Genomic DNA, 12863 nt, shown 5'->3' with positions numbered 1-12863 from the left:
TGTGGAGAGAACGTCACACAAACAACACAATTATTGTGCAAGAAAGTCTTATTTAAAATATAATTACTTACAAATCACTTCTTCCCTTCTGGCTGTTGATCATTATTGATCAGGTGTTACTTTATTTGTCCTCCACCTTGCATTGTAAACACATTACCAGCTCGGGTTGTTCATTTTTTATATGTATAATTTAACAGTCTGTCGTTAATTGTTTCTGTAACTTACTAATGCGTGTGTAGGTTGCGTATAAAACGCAGCAGGCCCAGTGTGTTCTCAGGATAGGCTTTCTTCTTACCATCCAGTTTCTGGACGAGCTCAGATGGCAACTGAGAAAACAATATTTTGACACATTAAAAATAAAATAAAAAAATAAAGCTGCAATGTATTAAGTTAAAGTATAAATAAGCCATTAGCAGGTTTTCCTGATTGTTTTTCACTTCAGGTTGCTCCCATGTGTCTGATGAAGCACCACTTAAACAAGAATATAAACTGCAGGACAAAACATCTTAATTAATATTCATAAGTTATATGGACTGCATTGCGGTTATACTTACTTTAGTTTTCCATTCAGAAAAGCTTTTCCCCTCTGTGTATTTTGCAATGGCAGTAAGGAGCTCCGTATCTGCATTACGACAATTTTCAGCCTCTTTCTCATTTCCCAAAATTTTCAGATACCGCACTCTCCTGGGATGATTTCAGAAACATTGTACAATAAGCTTTATCATCTACAGCTACTGTATATTATGACAGCTATGCCATCTCTATTGTGTCTCTAATAAATTGTGATTGAAAACATATTTAGGCTTAAGAGGAATATATTTGGATTAATGTTTCATGAACACTGGACATATTCATTCAAGTTTCATACTGTATTTCACCTGTAAAATGTCATCAAAATCATATTCTACCTTTCATCAGTCCAGAAGAAGGGGTGTGCAAGGGTTTGCTCCACGGTTGGTCTCTCATCTGGAGTTTCATTGATCATCCACTCGACGAGATCCTTCGCTACATCATCATCCAGATGTTCCAGTGAGTATCTTCCTCTTGAAATGTTGTACTCACAGTCCACATCTTCACCAAATGGATGTTGTCCTCCAGAGAGAATGTAGTACACTAACATCCCAGCAACCTTCAAAAAGGTGATGACAAAACATAACGAGTCCATAACGATGTCCACTGTGTACATCGCATTCATTAATTTTATTTAATATTAATGTCAGAAAAATGAAAAAATGGTGCCTTTTTTGTTTTTTAAAAATAACGAAAAAACAAGAATGTTTTTATATTCAGGGGTAGAAAATGGATAAACAGCTTGAATATTCCATTTCAAAGTATAGGCATGAATGAAGCACCCTTTTCCACTGATTCGTCAACCAAACTTTAGGCTTGTTTGAGATGAGCCAAATCTGCTCAGAATCGATCACCGGTGATCAGCGCGAGAAGCATGCCGGTTAGAAATGTGTCCGAGTGCGGTCCGCCTTGCTCTGATGTCATGCTGACGTATATGTCAAAAAACTCTCGCGACTGCAAGGCGCACCTGTCGGATTCTGCAGTCGCGTGCAGTTGCTCTCCACCGACTGCGCTGATCAAAAGCATGATGGGAAACGACTTACTGACGACACAGCTTAATGTTCATTGGTTTAAACAACCATGATGTATTGTTCTCTTTTAAAATGTTTGATTTTAAAATTCTGATATCATGTTTTATGTGTATACGAATGTGTGAATATTCCCAAACTATCTGACAGTGAGATCTCTATGGGTTATGCAATGTAATTTTTATAAAAAAGAAATAAAAAAAAACACACATACACTCACCTAAAGGATTATTAGGAACACCTGTTCAATTTCTCATTAATGCAATTATCTAATCAACCAATCACATGGCAGTTGCTTCAATGCATTTAGGGGTGTGGTCCTGGTCAAGACAATCTCCTGAACTCCAAACTGAATGTCAGAATGGGAAAGAAAGGTGATTTAAGCAATTTTGAGCGTGGCATGGTTGTTGGTGCCAGACGGGCCGGTCTGAGTATTTCACAATCTGCTCAGTTACTGGGATTTTCACGCACAACCATTTCTAGGGTTTACAAAGAATGGTGTGAAAAGGGAAAAACATCCAGTATGCGGCAGTCCTGTGGGCGAAGATGCCTTGTTGATGCTAGAGGTCAGAGGAGAATGGGCTGACTGATTCAAGCTGATAGAAGAGCAACTTTGACTGAAATAACCACTCGTTACAACCGAGGTATGCAGCAAAGCATTTGTGAAGCCACAACACGCACAACCTTGAGGCGGATGGGCTACAACAGCAGAAGACCCTACCGGGTACCACTCATCTCCATTACAAATAGGAAAAAGAGGCTACAATTTGCACGAGCTCACCAAAATTGGACAGTTGAAGACTGGAAAAATGTTGCCTGGTCTGATGAGTCTCGATTTCTGTTGAGACATTCAGATGGTAGAGTCAGAATTTGGTGTAAACAGAATGAGAACATGGATCCATCATGCCTTGTTACCACTGTGCAGGCTGGGGGTGGTGGTGTAATGGTGTGGGGGATGTTTTCTTGGTACACTTTAGGCCCCTTAGTGCCAATTGGGCATTGTTTAAATGCCACGGCCTACCTGAGCATTGTTTCTGACCATGTCCATCCCTTTATGACCACCATGTACCCATCCTCTGATGGCTACTTCCAGCAGGATAATGCACCATGTCACAAAGCTCGAATAATTTCAAATTGGTTTCTTGAACATGACAATGAGTTCACTGTACTAAAATGGCCCCCACAGTCACCAGATCTCAACCCAATAGAGCATCTTTGGGATGTGGTGGAACGGGAGCTTCGTGCCCTGGATGTGCATCCCACAAATCTCCATCAACTGCAAGATGCTATCTAGTCCATGAGCCAGGGGGGTCCATCGGTATCAACGGGGGGGCAAATGCTATCATTGTTTTTTGGCAAGGTATACACCCCTAGTATTAGAAAAATCACGATAGCAGTGCAGGGGTGGTAGCGAAATCACTTTTTTGAGCTCATGAAGTTACTAACCCCCTAAAATAAATTCCGTTTTTGAAATCTGGTGTATATCTGGTTTAGGCTCATGCTAGGGATATTATCAATATTCTATAATATGGTGCTTGGTATCGTTGGAAAGGGGACCTTTTAGGCTTTCATTTAAGCCCAGTACTGAATCTGTCTGACAAACACAGAGGTCACAAGACTTCTTTAAACCAGAAATAACACACATTTTTTCACAATTTCCGCCTAAACTGTATGCTTTCTTTTATCCCTGTGGCATGAAAGAACAACATGGACACAAAACTCAACAACTTCAATACTCAAGGCACTCTGATGACTCAGAAAATGTATAATATACCCATACTATTTATTTGTGAGAGCCTTAAATTAGACTTGTGCAGCCAGCACAAGTCTTCAAAATAGAATAGAGCCAATAGAATGGACAAATAGAATACCCTATTAGTCCAGGGCCAAATGGCCTATTTATTCATGTACAGTTGTAATAAAAAGTAATTGTTTCAATAGTGTAGTCAATGGTGTTGTAAACATAACACTTGTAAATGGTTTAACAAAATGTTTCTATCATGTATTTTGATATTCAGATATGATGTCAGAAAGTAGCTCGTGCACGGAATGTTGATGGATTTTGACAGTTTGACGAGGTTTTGTCAGTTTTGTGAAAAGATTGTTGGTTCAGTTGACTGGTTATAACAACACTACCAACTATGTCATCTTCAAACAACTTCCATTGAGTTCCAGGGGTATTAAATGTAAGTACAAAATACTTTTTCTCTTGTGCTTGTGAATTGGTGGGGAATAGTAGAAGTAGCTAATGTAAGCTTGGTGTTTTTAGCAGGCTAGCTATCTAGCAGGCTAGCTAGCTTGCAGGTTAAACAGTGTAACAGTAACTGCTACAGTGCAGTTAGGGCTCTCAAGTGTCACGTGACAGTCACTCATTTCGGTCTTTTGTCACGCCCTCTCGCCACACATTGTATTTCTAACGCGGAAAAACTATTTATAATATATTTAATATGCCGCAGTGCCCAAAATGTCTCTGGCCACGCCAGTCTCATTATGGAACCGGCAGGAATCAATCGCTGTAAAAATCTATTATTGTCTATCCATTATAAAAGTGCATCTATCCATTATCCATTATAAAAGTGCATCTATCCACTATTAAAGTGCATCTATCCATTATAAAAGTGCATCTATCCATTATAAAAGAGCATCTATCAATCATAAAAGTGCATCTATCCATCATAAAAGAGCATCTATCCATTATAAAAGAGCATCTGTCCATCATAAAAGTGCATCTATCCATCATAAAAGAGCATACCCATCAAAAAAGGGCATCTATCCATCATAAAAGTGCATCTATCCATTATAAAAGTGCATCTGTCCATTATAAAAGTCCATCTATCCATTATAAAAGAGCATCTATCCATCAAAAAAGTACATCTATCCATCATAAAAGTACATCTATCCATCATAAAAGGGCATCTGTCCATCATAAAAGTGCATCTATCCATTATAAAAGTCCATCTATTCATTATAAAAGTGCATGTATCCATTATAAAAGTGCATCTATCCATTATAAAAGTGCATCTGTCCATTATAAAAGTCCATCTATCCATTATAAAAGTGCATCTCTCCATTATAAAAGAGCATCTGTCCATCATAAAAGTGCATCTGTCCATCATAAAAGTGGATCTATCCATTATAAAAGTGCATCTGTCCATTATAAAAGTCCATCTATCCATTATAAAAGTCCATCTATCATTATAAAAGTGCATCTATCCATTATAAAAGTCCATCTATCCATTATAAAAGGGCATGTATCCATTATAAAAGTGCATCTATCCATTATAAAAGAGCATCTATCCATCAAAAAAGGGCATCTATCCATCATAAAAGTGCATCTATCCATTATAAAAGAGCATCTGTCCATTATAAAAGTCCATCTATCCATAAGTGCATCTATCCATTATAAAAGTCCATCTATCCATTATAAAAGTGCATCTATCCATTATAAAAGTGCATCTATCCATTATAAAAGTCCATCTATTCATTATAAAAGTGCATGTATCCATTATAAAAGTGCATCTATCCATTATAAAAGTGCATCTGTCCATTATAAAAGTGCATCTATCCATTATAAAAGTGCATCTATCCATTATAAAAGAGCATCTGTCCATCATAAAAGTGCATCTGTCCATCATAAAAGTGCATCTATCCATTATAAAAGTGCATCTGTCCATTATAAAAGTCCATCTATCCATTATAAAAGTCCATCTATCCATTATAAAAGTGCATCTATCCATTATAAAAGTCCATCTATCCATTATAAAAGTGCATCTATCCATTATAAAAGTCCATCTATCCATTATAAAAGTCCATCTATCCATTATAAAAGTGCATGTATCCATTATAAAAGTGCATCTATCCATTATAAAAGTGCATCTGTCCATTATAAAAGTCCATCTGTCCATTATAAAAGTGCATCTGTCCATTATAAAAGAGCATCTGTCCATCATAAAAGTGCATCTGTCCATCATAAAAGTGCATCTATCCATTAGAAAAGTCCATCTGTCCATTATAAAAGTCCATCTATCCATTATAAAAGTCCATCTATCCATTATAAAAGTGCATCTATCCATTATAAAAGTCCATCTATCCATTATAAAAGTGCATCTATCATTATAAAAGTCCATCTATCCATTATAAAAGTGCATGTATCCATTATAAAAGTGCATCTATCCATTATAAAAGTGCATCTATCCATCATAAGTGTATCTATCCATTATAAAAGAGCATCTGTCCATCATAAAAGTGCATCTATCCATTATAAAAGAGCATCTATCCGTCAAAAAAGGGCATCTATCCATCATAAAAGTGCATCTATCTATTATAAAAGAGCATCTATCCATCAAAAAAGGGCATCTATCCATCATAACAGTGCATCTATCCATTATAAAAGTCCATCTGTCCATTATAAAAGTCCATCTATCCATTATAAAAGTCCATCTATCCATTATAAAAGTGCATCTATCCATTATAAAAGTCCATCTATCCATTATAAAAGTGCATCTATCATTATAAAAGTCCATCTATCCATTATAAAAGTGCATGTATCATTATAAAAGTGCATCTATCCATTATAAAAGTGCATCTATCCATCATAAGTGTATCTATCCATTATAAAAGAGCATCTGTCCATCATAAAAGTGCATCTATCCATTATAAAAGAGCATCTATCCGTCAAAAAAGGGCATCTATCCATCATAAAAGTGCATCTATCTATTATAAAAGAGCATCTATCCATCAAAAAAGGGCATCTATCCATCATAACAGTGCATCTATCCATTATAAAAGTGCATCTGTCCATCATAAAAGTACATCTGTCCATCATAGATGTGCATCTATCCATCATAAAAGTGCATCTATCCATCATAAGTGCATCTATCCATCATAAAAGTGCATGTCTTCATGTTCATTTTATGAAGTATACTTAAGTAATTTTCAAGTATATTTTTTAAGTATACTTTATGTTGTAAGTATACTAATAATGTGTACTTGTAGTAAACGTGTGTACTATTTCAATACTGCTTGGGACTAAATTGGCCCACTTTTAGTATTTTTAGTATTTGTAAGAGTAAACTAAGTACACAACTAGTTTTCTCATTTGTATTGCATCTGTACTACAAGTGAACTTATAAGTATACTAGTAGTTTACTATTTTAATACAAGTAGTACATTTTTTAGTTTATGAAAGTACACACTGATGTGTGCTCTCAGTAAACTACTAGTTTCGTAGTTTATACTACAAGTATACTTGTAAGTTTTCTTTAATTGAACATAACATTATACTTATAGTTTACTATTTATATATTATTTTTGCACTTGAAAAATACCTTTAACTGTTCTTTAATTTTAAAAACATTTTATTAGCTTCATGCATCCTTTTTTAATCAACACTTGAATGTCAGTAAGTTTCATAAAGAAAGGCAACATTTTAAACAAAAAAGTAGAATTAGAGTAAATTGCTATACACTACCAGTGGACTAGCCTACACAAAAATTCAGATATGCAGAATTAGAAACATATCTGTTTTATATCAATATTATAATCAATATTTTCAAACAATGTAATAATTGACTTTAGACTGTAAAGACTGTCATAAGACTGTATATGAAAAACTATGTAAAAAAAGTATATTTAATTGACTACTCAATCAAAAGAGTTAACACAACTACAAGACAAGTATACTTTGAATTCTTAATTATTCTTTTAAGTATATCTGGATCAAAAGATTGAGTTCAAGTACAGGCCAAATATACCTGGGCCCGTATTCATAAATAATCTAATGCAAAGAGTAGCTCCTAGTGACAAAATTCTAAGAAAATTCTTAGAAATGTGGGCGTTTACTCTTAAAATTAAAGAAAAAATCCCAGTAAAGAAAAAAGTAATTCAGAAAGCATCTTAACCCTTAAAAGAAGTCTTAAGGTCAAAATTGTAAGGAGTACGGACGAGGACTTTTCAGAGGCTGAAGAGATTCTTTAGCAGAGGAGAACATGGCAGAAAGACGAAGAGGGAGAAAAAATGTGTTGCAGACAATGGATGACAGTGAGTTAATAAGACGCTATAGATTAGATCGTGCAGGGATCATGTTTGTGACTGATCTTAGAGACGCGCTAACATCTCCGACACAGTGCAGAAATGCCATAGCGCCAGAAATGAAAGTAATCACTACATTACGATATTTGGCAACTGGGAAAATGCAACAATGCAGCAGTGTGTAATGTACACAGTCACATGTAATTTCAAAGTGAAGGCTTAGAATAGACCCTATACTTTTCACTCTTTTTTTCCTTCTTCGACAACCAGCCAATCACAGTCTTCAAAAGATTGTGTCATACATAGCAACGGGGTCAGCCCCGCCTCCTCACTAAGATGAAAGTTTTTGTCTTTTCCTTGCTCAGAGTTGCTCTCAGATTGGCCCCGAATCGCTCTTAAGCTAAGACTCTTATGTAAAAGTTTTTAAGCTAAATTAAAGGACAAGTTCGGTATTTTACACTTAAAGCCCTGTTTTCAGATCGTTTCTGATGAAATAGAACAGTTAAGATTTCGGTTTAAAATTTTAAAATTTAAAATTTTCGGTTTCTGGGGTAGCACCCCCCCCACTACCATAGAAACCGAAAATTCTCGGGACAGCAACATGTGTCCAAATTTCAATCTTAACCATTCTATTTCATCAGAAACGATCTGTAAACAGGGCTTTAAGTGTAAAATACCGAACTTGTCCTTTAAGAGTTTTCTGAGAGGATTCTTAGAATACGGGCCCTGGACTTTTCTCTCAGTATAAATCAAGTAGGCCTACACTGAAGTGTAATTTTAAGTCTATTTCTGAGAAGTACATAAAAAGTAGACTGAAAGTATACTTTCTTATTTTAAGTTTAAAAGAAGTATACTAAGTGTGAAAAACACCAAGCTTACATTAGCTACTTCTACTATTCCCCACCAATTCACAAGCACAAGAGAAAAAGTATTTTGTACTTACATTTAATACCCCTGGAACTCAATGGAAGTTGTTTGAAGATCATAGTTGGTAGTGTTGTTATAACCAGTCAACTGAACCAACAATCTTTTCACAAAACTGACAAAACCTCGTCAAACTGTCAAAATCCATCAACATTCCGTGCACAAGCTACTTTCTGACATCATATCTGAATATCAAAATACATGATAGAAACATTTTGTTAAACCACTTACAAGTGTTATGTTTACAACACCATTGACTACACTATTGAAACAATTACTTTTTATTACAACTGTACATGAATAAATAGGCCATTTGGCCCTGGACTAATAGGGTATTCTATTTGTCCATTCTATTGGCTCTATTCTATTTTGAAGACTTGTGCTGGCTGCACAAGTCTAATTTAAGGCTCTCACAAATAAATAGTATGGGTATATTATACATTTTCTGAGTCATCAGAGTGCCTTGAGTATTGAAGTTGTTGAGTTTTGTGTCCATGTTGTTCTTTCATGCCACAGGGATAAAAGAAAGCATACAGTTTAGGCGGAAATTGTGAAACAATGTGTGTTATTTCTGGTTTAAAGAAGACTTGTGACCTCTGTGTTTGTCAGACAGATTCAGTACTGGGCTTAAATGAAAGCCTAAAAGGTCCCCTTTCCAACGATACCAAGCACCATATTATAGAATATTGATAATATCCCTAGCATGAGCCTAAACCAGATATACACCAGATTTCAAAAACGGAATTTATTTTAGGGGGTTAGTAACTTCATGAGCTCAAAAAAGAGATTTCGCTACCACCGCTGCACTGCTATCGTGCTTTTTCTAATACTAGGGGTGTATACCTTGCCAAAAAACAATGATAGCATTTGCCCCCCGTTGATACCGATGGACCAAATTTGGGGCCCTGGCTCATGGACTAATCCTATCAATATGGGCCAACATTTCTAAAGAATGCTTTCAGCACCTTGTTGAATCAATGCCACGTAAGGCAGTTCTGAAGGCGAAAGGGGGTCAAACACAGTATTAGTATGGTGTTCCTAATAATCCTTTAGGTGAGTGTATGTCTGTATTAAAGAAAAAAAGATTGATAAACATGTATTTGGAATGGAATTAAATAAGTACTACTTTGGGTGTCTTGTTCATTATATTTATTTTCATATAAAAGCAACAGAACTTAAATTCCATCCAGTTTATTAGCAACACTGTGCGCGAGCGTGAATCCCGTGAATCCCGCGATATCCATCTTTGATCTCACAGGTGTCTGATCCACTGCGAGAAGAGAGAACTGTCCAGCTTGCCTGCGCTTTTTTCACTCCTCCTCTCACTGCAGCCGCCTACTCTCGCATACATTTCAGCCGAGGCAAGGCGCATCTCAAACAAGCCTAACGCCGGTTTCACACTGCATGCATTAGCAGAGCGTAAGCAGCGCAGGAGCAGTGCATATGGTGAGCAGGAGCAGGACACGAGCGTTTTGCTTTCACACTGGCAGCGTTTGTCACGCGCGGCTGAACCGCAGCGTGTGTATAGACAGAGTACTCTATAATCAGGGTAAGTTGGCATTGCTTTATTTCGTTTACAAATACATTTAAGAGAAAAGACTTGTCAAGAAGCTTATTTTATTAATCATTTCATTTATATAACTTTTGATTCGTCTTTGTTTTTATTGTTCGGGCAACAAGTTTGTTTTTGGACATTTGTTTTCTTTTTAAATTGCTGTTGTTCATTTGAGTGACTGTTTAAAACACAATAGATATCATCAATGCGCTTTTGGGGTAAAACTGCGGTGTATTTTGGCCTTGATCAATGCGTGTCACTTTAATTCAGCGTAAGCGGCGCGTTAAAAATAGACTGGGCGCCGAAACTATCGCCGCACTGCTGTTCCTGCTCTGCTCCTGCTACGCGCTGCCGCGCCGCTTCTGCGTGCGGTGTGAATGCACTCATTGATTAACATGGACGCCGAAAAAAATACGCGCTGCTCACGCGCCGCTGACGCTTGCGGTGTGAAACCGGCGTAAGGCTTGTTCGACTTCATGCAGCTCTGCGCAGACCGATCGGCGGCTGACTTAAAGCAGTGCATACCGGTTAGAAATTTTGTCCGACTTGATACACCGCCGACACCACGTGACTGTGACGTATGCCATCAAAGTACCGCGAGAGCGAGTTGAGAGTAGCCGGAGAACTCAGCCAGCGCAGCTTCTCAAGAGCGGCTGCACTGGGCTGCACGAGCTCTGATGATGACACAGCTGTTCCACGATTGGCCGGATTCGCTGCATGACAACGATCACATGTGTTACGTGTTTATTCGAACACCTTTAGTTCCTCTAAAGCTCTCAAATCTGTTTTTTATAACAGTTAACACTCTTTTCATGTCGTTGCGATGTTATATATTGTGTAGTGTTTATCAAATTAAAACTGATTAAAAAACGTAGACTCCACTTCATTGATAGTAGCTTATGTTGAACTTTATTCTTGTTCAAACAGACGCTGTATGAAGAAGTACATAAAGTATTGAATGAAAATGTCTCTGAAACATATATTATTTGGCAAATATTGCATTTATTTCACTTCAGCTGTGGTAAAGTATGCAAACACCACGTGAGCGGTCACCACGGGAACCAGAAAGTGTCTGACTTCACGTCTCCGTTTGCAGCTCCTCCCCGCCTGCACGCGGCTAATCTCGCCGATCGGGTGCATACAGCCGCAGCCGATGTCAAACACACCTATTCTCTGGCCTTGCTCTGATGCCTATGCACTGATGTCATGCTGGCGTATGTCAAAAAACTCTCGCGAGCGCAAGGCAGACGTGTCGATTTCTGCAGTCAAGCGCAGTTGCTCTCCACCCACTGCAGCATGATGGGAAACGACTAGCTGACAACACAGCTTAATGCTCATTGGTTTAAACAATCGTGATGCATTGTTGTCTTTTAAACTATTTTATTTTAAAACTCTGATCTCATGTTTTTACTCTCTGACAGTGTGATCTATGAGTTATTTGATTGTTGTCATATTTCTATATATAAAACATGTCTGTAATCAGGCGCGCTGGAAGCTTTTTCATGGGAGGGGGGCTGAGGGCTGGGTTGGAAAATATGTGACGTCATTATGTTGTGGCTGACGACAAGACATGGAATTTCTCTGTAAGAAAACATTTTTAGTTTCATATTTATGTTTAAATATTATAGGCTAATGTTATTTTTTAATTTAATCAATGTTGATTATGAAAGTGAGCATATGTGCAGCATGAGAAAGATAATGATACATCATGAGATGCGCAATATGTCTGGAGACAACTAGAGAGAGGAAAAGACATGATTTTGACCACTTCATTGAGTTTTGGTTTGTAGAAAGACTATTTTTAAATGATTTTCGTTTTGTATAAATTGTATCTTAATTTTGATCAATGTTTTATCAACCAATTGCCTGTATTTAATAAATATAGGCCTATAGCAGACAATGTAATAAGGTGCCGGCACAATCACTTGCACTGCACGTGAACTGGAGGGCTCCGAAACTCAGCTTGTGCATCACAGATTTGAGAAATATAGGCTATCTACTATATATAGATAGATTTAAATGTCTACTTTTAAACTAAACTATTCAAAACGAAAAGAAATAGGCTACTCTCTGATTATGTAATCCATATGAAATGTGCATTTCACATGCATTTTCTCTCTAGCATTCATGGCGAGTCTTTGCTTGAGTGCAGCTATATCATGTACACGTTCATTATCCTGTATAGCCTATTTAAGTAATAAAATTAATATAAAGGGGCGATTTGTCCACTAATGGCTTAAATGAACAACTACTAGTCGACTAGGAAAAAACTTTAGTCGGAGGCAGCCGTTATTCCAGCAGGCCATTCTGGGTTGAGCGAGCGACCCTGAGCAGAATGAACGAGGGAGCAGAATATTTCAGAATATTCTCTCCGCTCACATGCTCGGATCGGAATAAAGCATGACAAATTCAAACTTTATTTCATTTTCTCCATAGCTTGAACACTCACTACATTAGGCATAAGAGAGTTAGTTAACGCTGTCCATTTATTTATTTTTATTTCACGTTTTTAAAGGGGTCATGCACTTTTACAAGTTGATTGTAATGAAATGTGTGTTGGCAGTGCCTGTACACAACCATCATAAAATGATAAAAATCCATCCAGTGTTTTTTTTTTTTTTTCTCCTTATATGTTTTCCCCTCTCTCAAATCAAGCTCTCGTGAGCGAGCTGTCAGTCATCATAGTCTGCGCTGTCAATGTTGACGCTGGAGCACTGTCTATGAGCAGAATGGCGTCTAAGCGATTGTGGTGTTCT

At 37.2% G+C, this 12863-nt stretch overlaps 1 protein-coding gene across 1 annotated transcript in view; it reads right to left on the bottom strand.

Annotated features, from left to right (window-relative positions):
* The window catches only part of LOC307155080 (uncharacterized protein), a 46668-nt gene that overhangs the window by 1336 nt on the left and 32469 nt on the right, over positions 1–12863 (bottom strand). The window contains exons 4-6 of the mRNA XM_079865435.1: positions 909–1129; positions 555–684; positions 226–326 (exon numbers count right to left, since the gene is read on the bottom strand). Of these exons, the coding sequence (XP_079721561.1) occupies positions 226–326; positions 555–684; positions 909–1129 (452 nt within the window). The remainder of the gene's footprint in view (positions 1–225; positions 327–554; positions 685–908; positions 1130–12863) is intronic.

The sequence above is a fragment of the Squalius cephalus genome, assembly GCF_949319135.1.
Source record: "Squalius cephalus genome assembly, chromosome: 3".
NCBI classification, from domain to species: Eukaryota; Metazoa; Chordata; class Actinopteri; order Cypriniformes; family Leuciscidae; genus Squalius; species Squalius cephalus.
Note: the sequence above shows the minus strand (reverse complement) of the source record. Positions and strands in the feature narration are given on the sequence as shown.